Source organism: Seriola aureovittata, chromosome 23 (assembly GCF_021018895.1).
Source record: "Seriola aureovittata isolate HTS-2021-v1 ecotype China chromosome 23, ASM2101889v1, whole genome shotgun sequence".
NCBI lineage: Eukaryota > Metazoa > Chordata > Actinopteri > Carangiformes > Carangidae > Seriola > Seriola aureovittata.
This window is the reverse complement of record NC_079386.1, coordinates 395,178-411,995: the sequence shown is the minus strand read 5'-3', so window position 1 is coordinate 411,995 and position 16,818 is coordinate 395,178. Positions and strand designations below refer to the sequence as shown.

Below are 16,818 nucleotides of genomic sequence, written 5' to 3'. Positions count from 1 at the left end.
GATCCAGAACACTGAAGCTCGCCTGGGTCGACTCGGTGCAGTCAGCTCTGATAAGCAGGGAGAACTGTAATATGGAAGCCAAGATGTTAACAACAGGGCAGTGTGGTCTAGGACAGAGGCAGGTGAGGTCAGAGGCCGGCCCCTTGGAGCTTTCTGGAGCTTGCGTGCATCTACTTTGGACTTTCTGCTGACTCTTTTCAGCCAAGCTTCTTTCTCCAGGCTAATGATAGTTGACCCTGTTCTTAAATCTGTCAGGAAATCTGAATGGTCACCATGGTAACCTAACAGGGGTCAATCCAGGTTAGCAAAGATCCTAAAGTGGTTAGTAAGGATTACTCCTGTCACAGGAGATAACACTGCACGGTAATTGAAAGTTATTGATGTGCTCTGTTAGTTTTGGTTTAAATCATGTTGATGACTGCCTTTTTATATAACGTTAACAAGCATTCTGTTCAAGAAAATATATCTTGATACAGTCCAGCCCAACGATTGTGATACATGATATTATTGCAATATTTATAATACGTAATTATATTATTGTATATCATGTTTCAGGTGATGCTGCCACTAAACAGCAGTTCAAAGTTTTATTTGTCACATGCCAAGACTGGACTCATCAACAGGGCAGAAAACAGAAAAAAATCTATTAGGAAAAATATTGCATATGGCGGGAAATATCACAATATTTGACATTATCCAATTTTTTTTTTCTGTTCTGTGCTCTCACACTGTGGTGGATATATTTGGGTCACAATTCGTTTGAGTGAGACAGTGTGGACATGGTCATACAATCTGATCAGACTTACCATACCAGACTTACCATACCATTTAATTTCTCTTCATTGAACCTCAGAGCTGAATAAGGCTTTTTAAATCAACACAGAGGCTGCAGTAGCGGCTTCTAGGAGCAGTTATTTTTTTTCCACAACAGTCAAAGAAATATGTTGATTTAAGAATTATTTATTATTATTTATTTACAGCTCTATCTTATCCAAGCTTTTAATTTTGTGTCGGAATCCTGCCAACACAGTTAGCAACATTCCTAGAGCAGCAATTTTAACTGATTATTCAATATCAAATAACGCACAATACAATACTTTTCATAATGTCTCCAAAACAAACTTGTCTTGCAGTCTTACATAGTCGGCCCTGCTGCTGAGTCCGACCGTATTTCTCTGCTGTGCTTACTGTACATTGTGACAAATAAAACTTGGATATTAACTGAAAATGAGATAATACAGTCCCTCCAGGATGCAGGGCAAATAAAAATTGCAAAAATTGTTGCTATCCTCTTTTGAGTAAACTTTGAGCCCTTTCAAAAGCTTAAGTGCACAGAACTTAACAGTAAAAACAATATGCTCCCACCCCTGCCTATGAAACAGTTTCATCATGAGTGAATGATGAATGAAAGGATGTTTTCTGTCTTTTCATCTTTACTAATTAACCATTTAATTCACTGAGTAGCTCAGAGGCTATCGGCAGCTACCGGAATCTTTTAAGGTGGAATGTTTTCTTGAGTGTTACTTAATATATGATCGACGTTTGAAAATCAATTAGAACACCTTAAATCTCAATATGACAACTTTGACCATTTTATTAGTTTTTATTAGCTCTCTACATGATAGATTCTTTAGTGATGATTGGATCTTCAAGTGCTTAAAATGTATATAAATATCGACCAGATTATGTGAACTGTAGATATTTTATTTCATCTGGAGAAAAAAAGTAGCAGAGCGTCGTTCTGGTGGCTCCGGCAGCTCTACACCTATGGTTCCACCATAATGATGCAGTGGTACAAAACAATTTAAATACGCTTTTGTGCAAAACATCGTTGAACTGCTTTACACTGTCTTTATACAGTAATGTTTTTTGGTAAATGTGAGATATTCATGTCACACATGTCTGCAGCTTCACAACATGCTTCAAAAACAGAAACATGGAAGTGATTTTTGTGACATATATCAAGATGTTGAGCAGGAGTGGCATCATTGGTTTAACTTACGGGAAACTAGGATGATTGGTCATATTTGCGGAAAAGTTGCGGTGGTTGGACAAAAATTGGGATTGGTTGAATCTGCATTAAGTATTGCAATCGTGACATTGCGACTTTCCGGGGGGGCTGATAAACATATAAAATAGAAATAGCATATCTCACGATATTTGGCCTGGACTGTTTCGATATTAAAGTTTGGATTTTGCCCAGGTCTAATGATCATGAGTGTGACAGATAGTTGATATAACAGGTCCTGAATAGAAAAGTCCGTAACACCAAAGATGGCAGTTGTACGACACCCAATAAGCCTCTTTATAACAGCTGAATGGGAAACCCATCAAGTCAATCATGTCGTTACACTGACGCAAGCAAAACCTTGTGCATGCATAGTTCTTTATGTGAAGATGTGGGGGGAAAAAAACATTTTAATCATAATTTGGGTCAAGTCACCAAACTTTTTAAGTGTTTTTTATCAGATTGTTGCCAAAAATGGCTGCTGAGCAGTGAGACTCTCTTGTAAAGATTTTGGTTGAGATAAGAACAGGAAATAATCTTTGGATACAAGTTAAAGTAAGGGAATGAATGTTGTCATACAAGGTGATCACTACAATCACAAATGTTGCACAGAGCAAACTTTTATTTTTCCAGTGGAAACCATAACTTCCTTTGTAAACTGGAGTTCTGACAACAACAGATACAGAGACAAAACAACCTCTGCATCCCCCAGAGTGTACACACACACACACACACACACACACACACACACAGTACTATTTCCACCCCCACCCATTGTTCAGACGACTCCCCTCCAGCTATGGGACAGTGAAGATGGAGAGATCAGGCTTTAGTGCTCCTGTACAGTGTGGAGACACACTTACATTCATTATATACAGAAAACACACACACACACACACACATACACACAGACTCTCTCTCTCTCTCTCTCTCTCAACACACATTGAACCATACTGCAGTGTTAATGAAGCACTCTGGTTTCTCTGTTCACTCAGATGAATGTAGAACAGAGCTCAGCAGTAAAGTGTGTTTCCTGCTTTATTAAACGGTTCAACCTGATTTCTCTTTAGTAATCTTGGAATTGGAATCTGATTTAGTAATCACTATTAAAATGTCTCCAGATTCCTTTTCCATCCAACAAAGTCTAAAACCTAAAAATATTATTTTGATATAAAAAGACAAAGAAAAGCTGCAAATTCCCACTGATGAAAAGCTGGAACCAGTTATGTGAAATCACTGATTAAATGACTTTATGAGGGAAAATGAATCTTTCTGAATGTGGTGTAACGCGTGGACAATCAATGAACCATGTTCTAGATTCTTCTCACATTTCTGCTCTTCTCAATATTTCACTTGAAGTCTTCCAAAAAAGCGTCCCTATAGAAGCTCTAACAAAGAGAGGAACTGCCTCCTCCTCCTCCTGCTGCTGCTTCCAACAGCAATCAATAAACAGCCATTGGGCTGTCTGCCATTGACAGACTGTCTCATCCTGCTGCCAGACCAAGCTCAGTGCTAATGATGCAGCTCTATGGGCAATCTATTGATGCTTCATTGTGTCTGCTGCATGTTCACACATCTTTACCCTGCACTCAGCTGGTTGTAGAGTTTAGATATAAAGATATCAGTGTAGAGAAGAGCTGATGATGATGATGAAGTCAATACTGAGCGTGGCCAGTAATAACCCCTCATTAGGAAGGGGGAGGTGAGATACAGATACGGATAAGATTCAAAATATAGAGAACTATGCAGGGCTGCAGCTAACGAATATTTTCATTCAGAGCTAGAATGATTAATCGATTAGCAGCTATTTTGCAACTATTTTGATAATCAATCAGTTTTAGTCACATTCCAAGATGCATCCAAAAAGGTCCAAGATGTCCAAAATGTCCAAAAATGCCAAATATTTGTTGGTTCCATTATCTCTGTCACTTTTCTTTGGTAGTAAATTGAACAGTTTTTAAATTTTGGGCTGATGGTCAAATAAAATAAGATACCTTGGGCTTTGGGAAGTTTTGAACACTGATCTCTGATGTCTTATCAGTAAAATGCGAAGTTTGACGGAAAGTGGTTCTGTACTTTTTGTGTAATCCTGCTGACAAACAAACAAGAAAACACATACAGTGTAGATGAAAACAAAACCTCCTTAACAGAGGTAATAATCTGCAGACTAAGAGATATTGAAAATAGATGTTAGTTGAAGTCCTATTTCCTATTAATCTGTTGTTTTCAGTTTATTTGACTGTATCAAACAACGGTAAATTAGATGAACGATATCTAATGTGACCAACCGTCCAAAACCCAAAGATATTCACTTTATAGTAATATAAGCAGAAGCTCCCATTGTTTGACATCTTTATTTGTACTAAAAGAACCTTAATCAGCTATCACTATTAGTTGCTAATTAACTTCCTTTCAATTGACTAATTGTTTCAGTTGTTAGGAGGCACTTTCTTCTCCCAGTCATGACTTAGTATTTCTACTAAAACTGGAGCTGTTTTGTTATCGTAGATATAGAAATAATTTTCTGAGAAAAACATCTCTAAATTGTAGTGAGAAGGAAAATCAGAGTCTGATGAATCATCCACAGGTGTAAATGTATTTTTGTCTGATTCATTATTATAAAATATATTAAAGAATAATTCTGCTAAGGAGGGACTGAAGCTTGTAACAACAGTGGCTGTATGTCCGGACCATGCTTGACTGGGCAGGGTCATTTTATCTCTAAATGTAAGACTGGTATCCTTGTATCCTTGTCTCCTTGGAGGTGGATCAGAATGGCCTACTTACTGTGGAGCTAACTCTGGAAACAGAGAGCAGGAAGCCGCCAATAGCAGCTATTTTTGGACATGCTCACCCAGTTTGGTCAAAGTGGATGAGAGTGGACATTGCCAAGATTCTGTCACAGCAGTGTGGATTCAGAGCGGGTTGTCAGTTTTAGACCTGTGGTTTTTGGAGAGTAGTTTCGATTGCTGTTGTACGGCCGAGGACACAGAGAACATCAAAAAAAAGTATGAATTTGATTGATGTCATCTGTGTTATTATCTCGTGGTATTTGTGTAGCACAGTTTACTTTGTCCATGCGCCGGCGCCATAATCCGTACATCCATACATCAATTTCATTCTTGTGGACATGATATCTCAGTAACGCCTTGACAGAACTTCTTCAAATTTGGCACAAATATTCACTTGGACTCGAGGATGAACTGATTAGATTTTGGGTGTCAAAGGTTAAGGTCAGTATGACCTCACAAAACATAGTTTTGGATTTGTGAACACAATATCTTGGAAAACTCCTCAAGGGAATCCCTTCAAAAATGCCACAAATATCAACTCCAGGACTCAAGAACTCATAGTCAAAGGTCAAGATCAGTGTGACCTCACAAAATACTTTTTAACCATAACTCAAGGCTTTGCATCAATTATGACAAAATTTCACACAAATGTTTAATATTTTCTGTGACTGGATAAACAGGGATGTGACTTGAAACTAGTCTGAGTGGAGAAGGCAGACGACCATGAGGAGGTGATTCTATTTCACTTTGTGCCACTGGATGTCTGAATACTGGAGAACCTCTGATGGCTCTAATGTTCAGCACTCTTGTGTTTTCAGATCTGTCTAAGAACCGTCTGTGCGAGCTGCCGGAGGAGCTCTGTCAGTTCATCTCTCTGGAGACACTGAGCCTTTACCACAATGGGATGCGTTCGCTGTCCTCCAGCCTGGGAAACCTCCAGGCCCTCACCTACCTCAACCTCAGGTAAGTCTGCTTTATACACACTGCTTCATGAGCCAAACAGCACAGGAAAATAGAGCTGGTCTACTGATTGTACAGCAGTGCACATTGGAAGGCAATCAACTTTTATTTGGAGTCGAGTTAATACAATATAAAAAATGTCTGATGGTTGACTTTTACCACTGGTAACCAAGGGAACCTCTCACATCTACATACAAGTGAACCTCAATATGCTGACAATACTTCTATTTACTTCAACTTCTGTTAGACAGAAAGTCTGATCAAAGTGGAGATACATATATTCAATCAGAATCTTCAGCAGGCATTGATTTCTCCATTACAAAAGTATCATGAATCACATTAAACAAATTTTCAAATGTGGAAGTTGCTTTTTTATCCTTTTTTTTTTGTTCTTCTTGTGAATAACAAAATGTTAAACATCTTATATTTTATTCAAACTAGTTTTACACGATACATCAACCCCTTAAACATCTTACATGTGTTTTGAACAATACGTCAGTTATGACAACATTGTACTCACCAAAGTTAGTAAGAGATCTTGGAACATGTCAACATTGCTTCAAGAGATGAATCAAATCAGTTGTCCCATCCTTTATTTGCACAGCAGACTGTTTTCATATTGACAGTTCTGTTGTTTATGGTGGTGAAGTTTATAAGTATTTTGTGTACTTTGTGGTGTCACTAACAAGCTAGTGTTCATAGTAACTTATCACTCTTCACAGATAGACATCATCATTTTACTGGGCAGGTATCAGAGCGTCATTTTCTGTTGCCACCATGTAGAACTAGTTTAATACAGAGAACGGCTGAATATGGATCATTGGTGGCCTGGATTCACATTCCACATTTCTTGACATTAGAAATTAGTACAATATGTTTTATTAAAAAGTTAATATTGTATTTGTTTCCACAGGCAATAGTATAGAACACTATGACTTTCTTCATAAGACTTTTATATTTAAGTTTTCTGAAATGGAAATGAAATAGGAGAATAGAATAAAGTTTTCTTTTCTCAGTTATGAAGAAATTAAATTATTGAATAGAGCTATTGTATGTGTTAGATAGATTTTGAGTTAGTGTGTATTGTGAGTCTCAATGTAAGTATGAATGATGTTGATGTGTATTGATTGTCTGTTGTCATTGAAGAATTTAATGGGACTCTAGGAAGAGTAGCCATTGTTACAACACAGTGGCTAATGGGGGTCTAAATAAATAAATAAATAAATAGAATGAAGAAACTATGACTAGATGTCTATGCACCACTTAGATAGTAAAAGATGCTGATGACAGCAGGGATTGATGAGGAAAAAGTAGCACAGACTGTACCGAGGAGAAGGTGATTAATTCATTGTTCAGCATGTTTAGCTGAATCATATTGCTTCTTTGTGGCTCTCTACCTTTAGTCTCGTGGTCTGTACCAGTCAACAACTAATATATTTTACTTTATTTGGTGAAGCTGAAAATGAGTGCTTCTAAAATATCTGTAATAATCTAACGTTGCACAGGAAAACTGTGGTAGGTACATTTATATTTAGGCAACATCTAACGGTAGTGATTATAACTGGAGCAAATGAGGAAGTCAGGTTATGTAGAACAGAGGAAGTCCAGTGATGTAGAACAGAGAGCATGTGAGGAGGAGGTGAAGGTGGTTGGATGGGGTTTTAACACAGGAGACGATTGTCAGTTTCCTGTTTGAGACCCACAGTCATCATTGTTTCTTTTATCCAGGACCGTTCTACAACCTTCTCGGCATCTTTATTGTTGTAACCATGGCAAAAAAGCTCCTCCAGCCTTAAGGAAGCGGTTATTTTAACCCAAACTGTGACCTTTCCCTATTCCTCACCTGTCTTTGTGTCTATAAACCAAACTAAACCGTGACTCTCCCATAAGCGTAACCAGGTGTTGCTGTAACCATGATGTCTGGTAGGTTCTGGCATTTCAGGAGATGCGCCTGTGGGTTGTATCAGAGCGTAGGAATTAACCAGGTCTTTGGTCGTTCAGGTTGGAGAAATTTGAACCAGGATGATGGTCTGTAAAGAAAATCCCAAATTACAATAGAAGTTGCACTTGAACGCACCACAAAGGTAGAAGTGAACACTTTGCATCAGTGTCACAGTTTGCAGGTGCTGCACAACTCCAGTGTTTGTTGATGCTGAAAGTTAAACCAGGTCATCCAAATCCTGTACAAACCATCTTACAACAACAGAACCACACTGGCACTCCTCTGCTCACACTATAATTATACTGTTGCTAGGAGACCAGAAAAACCCTCCAGGTGGCTCGTATTGGCTCGAGGCAAAGATACTGTACAACAAACAAATACTAAGACTAGCTGCACATTTCATGGTGACTAACCAGTTAGCTGCTATATTAAACTGTGGTGTTTGAGTGTGTGAGTGGAAGCACCTTTGAAATTCAATGCAATGGTGCACAATATCCCTCTGGAATGACCTCACTCTTTGTGTGTGTGTGTGTGTGTGTGTGTGTGTGTGTGTGTGTGTGTGTGTGTGTGTGTGTGTGTGTGTGTGTGTGTGTGTGTGCGTGTGCGTGTGCGTGTGCGTGTGCGTGTGTGTCCGTCCGTCCGTCCCCACAGTCGTAATCTTCTGTCCAGTTTACCCCCGTCGGTGTTTCAGCTTCCCCTCCTGCGAGTGCTCATCGTCAGCAACAACAAGCTGTCTTCACTGCCCGCCTCCGTATACTCCCTCACACACCTCCGACAGCTGGTACGACACACACACACACACACACACACACACACACACACACACACACACACACACACACACACACACACAGACACACGTTGCTGTCTCTCACAAACAGTATCTGTCTGTGCTCTCTCAGCAACAGGTCCAGCAGTGTCATTCTTTCAGTCACATCTTTGTGTCCTTATGGGTCACAGTCAGAACTGCATCATGTCTGAGTTTAAAGCTAAAAGTATGTAGATCCACTCTGATGTAGTGACACAGGTGAGTGGTGATGTGTTGTAGATCCTGGTCCTGGTTCACAGTGCTCTCTCTCTGTGTTTCTGTCAGGATATGAGCTGTAATGAGATGCAGTGTTTGCCTGCAGAGCTCGGTCAGCTGGAGTGCCTGAGGGACTTGAACCTAAGGAGGAACCAGCTCACCACTTTGCCTGAAGGTACAGACTCACCTGATTATTGAACTGTCAGCTCCTGTGGTCTCCCTCCTCCTAAAAAATCCCACTGTGATCTGCTGATAAACCCAGCTGAAAACTGACGTGATTCTTCCCAGTTCATCTATGTCTGTACTGATGATGCAGATCTCTGACCCCCAAAGTGCAACAGCCTGATCAAAGTATTGCTATGTGTAAACGATTCAATGGGTTCTAATGCAGAAGTTAGATGGTAATTGCATCATTATTGTGCAGCTGAGAGATGTTCTTAAACTAATAATGTGACATTTATTATATATGTGTTTACTAAGTGGATTTAGTATCATTATTTCTCTCCAGTCATGCTTTAAAGTCTTTAAAAGTCCTCTGCTATGATTCATATTTAGTTTAACGTGGTTTTCACACATTAAACTGGATCTGAAGCTCATCTCCTCTTACTTCCTGATTGAGAAACCTGGATCAGGCCTTGAGCCCCGCCCACCACCTGCTTGCTCCAGGTTGACAGGTGAAAGAGCAGAGTATCAAGATGGTTAGAGGAGGAAACATCAGAGAGACTCAGCCACATGTTTGAACCTCAGTCAGACCCAGACTCAGATGAGGAGTCTATTGAGACCAGAATCACAGACAAGCAGACGGATCAGAACAGTTAGCACAGTTAGCATCTTTTACTTATTTATATTGTTCGTTAGCTTGTAGCTGAGATAGTGTTAGTGATTGTGCTAATGCTAACTCTCTCTCACTGTGTACTGACAAGGCTTCAAGTTTATTTAGCCGCGCCCCTTGTCCCCACAACTTGACAGGATTTGTTCCTAGGTTTGTGACATATGAAACCCTGGCCCTGGATCTGTTTTTATAAGACTAGTTGGTTCACTGCAATTCAAGGTAAAAAAAATCAGTCATGGTGTTGATGATTATTTCACTCATCATATGTATTGTATTATATAAAAAATCATATGGATGTTAACATTGGATTTTCATCTCTTTAAATTAAAACCAGTTGGCTCATGTGGTAAGGTGAAAACTATAAGGTGATTTATAATATTTGGACTGATCTGACCTTACACCTGATCGAATGTCAGAAGTGATGTACACTACAGTAAATTTTCATATAAAAGCCAACATTAATATAATGGCACACTTTCAGATAATCGTCATTAATAAACTGGGGACTTTAAGGGGGTGGGATCACCTCTGCTGCAACAGCTAATGTGGTAAATTCACTATTACGCCACAGTCAGTGTATTCTCACTCTGCTGCTTTCTGTTTCTTTTCTTTTTAGTAGTTTCATTCACTATTTATTTCCTCTCTGTTAGTCTGTCAGTGACACTTCCTGCAGGTTTTTCACAATAACACACCACCAGTAAACAAAAGGGTGGAACACTTTTAATTTGAAATATCTGTGATAGTTGGAGTTGTGTTTGAATAGTAAAGACAAATGAAGAGTCAGTTGTCCAGCTTAGGACTGGGTGATATGGCCTATAGATAATAATGTGTTATTTTTAGGTTATACGCGATATATATCTATACAGTAGAGATATATATATATATATATATATAATTTTTTTTTTTTAATTTTTTTTTTTTTAAATCTCCTCAAAAGTGCGATTCAATCCTTTGCTGCACAAAATCACACCAGTCTGATGATTCTAGTCCCTGCAGGATTTGTATACATTAAAAAAATTCTTGTTTACTGTTTATTCATCAGTGGATTCCATGGAACAATTTTACATTTGCAAAAAGGGGGAGATCACAACCAAGTTAAATTTGACCCTGAACAAAAAAAGAGCTCAAAGTGGAGATGGGTGATCTGAAGAACTTACTTGAACTTTGATCTTATGATCTCTTCAGTTGAATCATACAGATCAGCTTTTTAAAAGTTTCTATATTTAGACATTTAGTTAAATTTTTTTAATTACATATTTATTTCAAATGATTAGTCTTTGCTAACCAGACCATTGTTTGCTATTGAACAGCTAGCTAGTTAACAGTGTGTGGGTGAGGAGCAGCACCAAACATCCAAAAGAAGCATCAATGGGGCAGTAAGATACGAATCACAACTTCCAGTGAGGACTTTCAGAATAAAATCACAGCAGAAACAGGAAGTAGAGATTTGTGGGTTTTGTGGATGGGTGGGGGGGTGTGTCTGACTGTGACAAGGAGAGATAGATAGATAGATAGATAGATAGATAGATACTTTATTTATCCCCTAGGGGAAATTCATGTGTCCATTAGCTCATTGTTGATAATAATAATAATAATAACAGTTGATAATAAATAAACAATAATAATTGGATTAGTCCACTTCCTTTGGTTGAGGTGTTGTATAGCCTGATGGCAGCAGGAAAAAAAGGATCTCCTGAACCTCTCTGTTCTGCAGCGCAGTGAGATGAGACGTTTCCTGCAGCTGTAGCTGCTTCTCTGTCCTGCCAGAATGTTGTGGAGAGGATGGTTGGCATTGTCCAAGATGGCCTCCATCTTACATTGCATGCGTCTGTCCACAACCGTCTTGAGTGAGTCCAGACTCCTGCTAAGCACAGACCCAGCCTTTTTGACCAGCTGGTCCAGTCTCTTTGTGTTCATGACATGCTGCCACCCCAGCAGACTGCAGCATAAAAAAGTAGACTGGCAACCACTGACTGATAAAATGCGTGCAGCATTTCACGGCAGACGTCAAAGGACTTCATGAAAAAGAGCCGGCTCTGCCCCTTCAGGTAGATGGCATCTGTGTTCAGGGACCAGTCCAGTTTACTGTCCAGGTGCACACCTAGGTATTTATAACTGTGCACCACCTCATTGTCTTTCCCTCGAATGTTGACCAGCTGAAGGGTGGGCTTAGACCTCCAAAAGTCGATGACTATCTCCTTGGTCTTGGAGGTGTTCAGAAGGAGGCAGTTCTTGTTGCTCCATTCACTGAAAGGCCGTCTTTAGATCCCTGTACTCCTCTTCCTGCCCATTCCTGATACGCGCCACAATAGCTGTATCATCCTAGTATTTGTGGATGTGGCAGGACCCAGAGTTGTATTTAAAGTTGGCCGTATACAGGGTGAACAGGAACGGAGCCAGAACAGTCCCCTGTGGAGCCCCAGTTCTGCTCACCACTGTCCCTAAAACACATTTACCCTGCCTGACGTACTGTGGTCTTCCTGTCAGGTAATCCACAATCCAGGACGTGAAGCAGGGATCCACCCCCATCCCTTCCAGCTTGTCTTTAAGAATGGGGGGTTGGATGGTGTTAAATGCACTTGAAAAATCAAAGAACATAATCCTCATGTAACTACCTGGCTCATCCAAGTAAGAATGGGCTCGGTGGAGCATGTAAAGGACGGCATCATCCACTCCAATATAATATCAAACAATTGGTGTACATCTAAAAAGGTGATGAGTGTCAATAATGACTGCAATTAAAAACAACCCTTCCCTGTGCCCCGTGCAGAAATATCCGAGCTCCCTCTTGTCCGGCTCGATGTGTCTTGCAACCGCATTTCCCACGTGCCCCTCTGCTACCGCCACCTTCGGCACCTCCAGAGCATCTCGCTGGACAACAACCCGCTGCAAATGCCGCCTGCGCAGATCTGCTCCAAGGGCAAATACCACATCTTCAAGTACCTCAACATGGAGGCCTGCAAGAGGAGCCAGGAGGAGCTGGAGAGACATCTGAGACCCACCGGGTTCAACAGCTGGTGAGGAGGAGGAAGAGAAGGAAGGGGTAGATTAGAAACATGGATGAAGGAAGGTCTTACTCATCTGAATATCTTATGACATTCAGGTTTATTTTAGATAATACCATCAATATAAAGGCCACATTGAGGAAAAAAAAGTAATCGGAATTACGAGAATGAAGTCAGAATCTTATGAGAAAAAAGGCTGAATCTTATGAAAATTAAAAAAATTTAAAATTTAGAGAGAAAAATATGTATTTTTTATGAATATTACAACAACCAGTAAACCGGGGGCAAGGACAATGACCTTTTTTCCTAAGATTTTTATGACTTTTTTTCTATTAAAATTATGACAGGCATCAGTGGATAAGTACTGTTTACTGACAGTGGCAGCTACTACAGCTAAATATTATAGGATCATGGAATTACGATTATATGTATTTTACCCAAACATATTCTTATCCCAGAAGAGGAATAATGTGAGTGAGAGGTGCAAGGATAAATAAATAGTGGAGGAAGAGGATTGGCTGATAAATGATGATAGTGAAAGGTCAGATTAACTAAGAGAAAGTCAATCAAATATTTATAAACCTGAATGAAGCTCTGTTAGTGACCTGCTGAACTGTTCTCATCACACACACAGACCCAAGGACAGAGATAAAAGAACAAAAACACAAGCCATTGAACTTCAGTCTAATGACCCCCTGTGTGACAAAGCTGCTTTGTGTTTACTTGTGTGTTTAAGTTGTGATCTACATGTTTCTCTGCAGCCTGTCAGACCAGGAGCTTTTCACAGGTCAGTTTGGAGGACTGGACTCTGGCTTCAACAGTGTGGACAGCGGCAGCAAGAGGTGGTCTGGCAATGAGGTAAAACACACACACACACACACACACACACACACACACACACACACACACACACACACACACACACACACACAACAGAGAGAGTCAGTTCAGTATGATTTTACATGAGGATAGGAGTCATCACTTTGAAGCCATGGTTCCACCCGGCTCTCGTTATTTTGCTCCTCAGACAAAATACTAAACGTAACTACTGTCCAAACCTACAACAACATATCAACACTGACAGTGTTGTGCAGGACATTATATAATATCTCTGCTGAACAAAATGATGCTGCAGCTGTAAACTCCATCCCCACCTGTCTTCTAGTAGTAATTAAATGGATGAGCAGTAACTTCTTAAAGTTAAATGAGGAAGCAACAGAAATCCTACAAGTCGGCCGCAAATCAAAAAGGGACATGCTCTTTGATAATCTGGGAAATGAACTCCCTGGATTAAACCTGAGATTACAGTCTCTGTGTTCTCTTAAATTCAGATCTCAGGTTCAGGTCCTTCATCAACATGGTGATGACAACATCATGTTTCCTCCACAGAAACAACTAAAGTTTTATAGATGAAAAAGATGCTGAAAGACTGATTCATGCCTTCATTTCAGGCAGACTTGCTTGCTGTGATGCACTTTTTACTGAGAGACTTTAGCTCATCTAGAACTCTGCAGCTTGGTTGTGAACCAGAACCAAAAAGAAAGAGACAACATCAGTCCAGTTTTATCTGCCTTGCACTAAGCTACACCACTAACTCCCTTGTTAACTATAGACCTCCAAGAACACTGGTTACAGCTGGAGGAGAATCAGGATGCAGCCTTTGTCAGTTACGACCTAAAGCTGTGGAACACGCGACCCGTAGATATCAGAGAAGAAGAAGCACCTCACTGAGATAAAAACTTATCTCTTCACCTCAGCTTTTAACTAACTCTGAAATTCTGCACTTTGCTTTTCACTAATGCACTGTAATACAGTTTAACTTATTTTCATTTTATTTTTTTCTGTTATTATTTTATTACTATTCCATATTTAATGTTTTTGACATTTTTTATGTTCATTTTATGTCTTTTCATGTGAAGCACTTGGTTCATCTAATTTATTTCTTGTAAAGCACTTTGTGCTGCATTTCTTGCATGATAAGGTGCTAAACAAATATATTTTATTATTATCATTATTATTATTATTGTTATCTTAGGACAGCATGGTGTGAACTGTAAAGTCCATTTTCCAGTGATACAAAAATACAGTGGAATCCAAAACTGAGACCAGAACTGTAAATGTGGTTACTGTCTGTGCTCTTCACTGACTTCACTGAGTGAAAGTCTGGTACAGAAGTGACAGATATGGTCCAGCACAGATATCGGAGACCCGAGTACACCACACCGCCACCAGACCCACAGTTCCAACAGGGTGGTGTCTGTAGTGTTAACCACTGTCTCTGTCTGTGCCTCCAGTCAGCTGACGACTTCTCCGAGCGCTCCCTCCGCATGGCTGAGGTCAGCAGAGACCAGAGGAACCTGGAGGAGGAGGAGGAGGAGGAGGTAGAGGGATCTCCTCTGGAGGTGAACAAAGGTAAGACAGGTCACACCTGCTTTAAACAGTGTTCAGGAAGGTTTTTATTTTCCATTTCTCCACTCAGAATTACTGAAGAATTCAAACTCTCCTCCACTCTCTTCACAGTGAATGGAGAGGCTGAGCAGCTGGACTTCATCGACAGTACTGTGACAGAGGAAGAGGAAGAGGAGATCAGGATGGATCCACCCACACCTCCTTTGGTACCAGTCATCCACAGGCTGATCATTAACTTTGTCCTTATCTCACAACAGGGAAGTCAGTGATTGTATCTTTGATTTTCAGGATCAGAAGGAGAAATCTTCATCATCCCAAAACCAGGACTCAACAATATGCAGGTAAAATATACTGTACTTATAAAACCTACAGTTGACATGGCACTGGTAATAAACTAAAGTAAGTTTACAACATGATACATTAAAACAGGTTCATAGCACAATAAAAGAAAGTCAGTTTATTGTTTCAAACTGTTGCTGAACACTGGATTTCAGAAGGAGGTCTGAACGGTATATGTCCTTTGACCACACCCACATCACAACTGTGTGTGTGGTCAGGTCTGGTGTGTTGTAATTGTAGTCGATTACATTCAACAGAGACGTGCTTCAGTGTTGCTGGGATTGTACACAGAGGACAGGCTGCCTCCTCACCCAGGAAAAGCCAAATTATTAGCCTAAAGCACAAACAATAATATTAGCTTAAAGAGCAAAACATGAATATTGTGCTCATCACACAAATGGCAGATGAGGCTGATCCTCCAGAGCAAATGGGTGAAGATGTGGGAGTTTCTGGTTTCAGCAAGTGGTGGGAAGAGTACATGGTGATTGACAAGTATCACATCCAACATGTGAATCTGCTGCAGGGAGGATGAGAAGCAAAGGAAACTCTTCACCATAACACTGAGGACTAACCTCTGCTGAAGTCTTATTTGTTTACACTTGTTCCAGTAACTCTGAAGACATTTACATATCAGCTGTGATTCTGCTCGGCCGGTCCTCCATTTTAATTCAGAAGTGTGTTGTTTCCCTGGATGGAGACTGTGGACTCAGTCAGACCAGGTTTTTACAAGGTCACTTCACAGGCTGTTTGAAGAGCTGGGAAAAGTCAATACTCTGCTGTTCCCATTACTTACAGTGTCACTTTCTCACTCCCCCTCAAGCTCTGCATGTTGTATGCAGATGCATGCTTTTCTTGTCGAAAGTTCACACTGACACCCATGCTTTACTTATAATAGTTATGTTCAATTTATCCCAATCCATATTCATATTTATACATAGTCAATACACATAGAAATAAAACATATCAATACTGGCTGAAAAGGTGAAGCTACAGCTTATTACAACTACACTCTCTACATAATGTTACATGAATCAGAAAATAGGAACAAAGAGCAATACAAAATAAAACGCATATCAGATATTACCAAAGGCTTAGACAAAGAAATGTGTTTGGACAAGAGATTTAAAGGTTAAAGAGTTACAGTGTCTGATTCCAGAGTGTTGGGGCTCATACTCATCACAAACCTTGACTTTGGGGGGACCAGCAGTCCTCCATCTCAGTTCTCGGTTGGGAACTTACCATGTCAATAAACCAGAGATGTAATTCGGGACAGAGCCATTTAAAGCCTTAAAAGTCAATAATGAAATTTTAAAGTCAATCCGAAATCTTACAGGGAATGAAGGGAAACTAGCACCAGAGTCATGTGACTGTACCTGTTAGTTCCAGTAATAAGACAAGCAGCAGGATTCAGTACCAACTGACGATTAGGAGATCCGACGTGTCTCATATACAGAGACCAAAAGAGAGAAAACAAGAAAAAAAGTCAATAAAAAGACTTTCACTGCCA

The 16,818-nt window shown here is 39.9% G+C and overlaps 1 protein-coding gene across 2 annotated transcripts in view; it reads left to right on the top strand.

Moving 5' to 3' along the window:
- Positions 1-16,818, top strand: part of lrch4 (leucine-rich repeats and calponin homology (CH) domain containing 4) — a 64,163-nt gene that overhangs the window by 24,276 nt on the left and 23,069 nt on the right. For both annotated transcript variants that reach the window (XM_056368734.1, XM_056368733.1), the window contains exons 2-9: positions 5,619-5,763; positions 8,354-8,483; positions 8,796-8,901; positions 12,329-12,575; positions 13,325-13,421; positions 14,858-14,975; positions 15,084-15,178; positions 15,261-15,313. In XM_056368734.1, the coding sequence (XP_056224709.1) occupies positions 5,619-5,763; positions 8,354-8,483; positions 8,796-8,901; positions 12,329-12,575; positions 13,325-13,421; positions 14,858-14,975; positions 15,084-15,178; positions 15,261-15,313 (991 nt within the window). The remainder of the gene's footprint in view (positions 1-5,618; positions 5,764-8,353; positions 8,484-8,795; positions 8,902-12,328; positions 12,576-13,324; positions 13,422-14,857; positions 14,976-15,083; positions 15,179-15,260; positions 15,314-16,818) is intronic.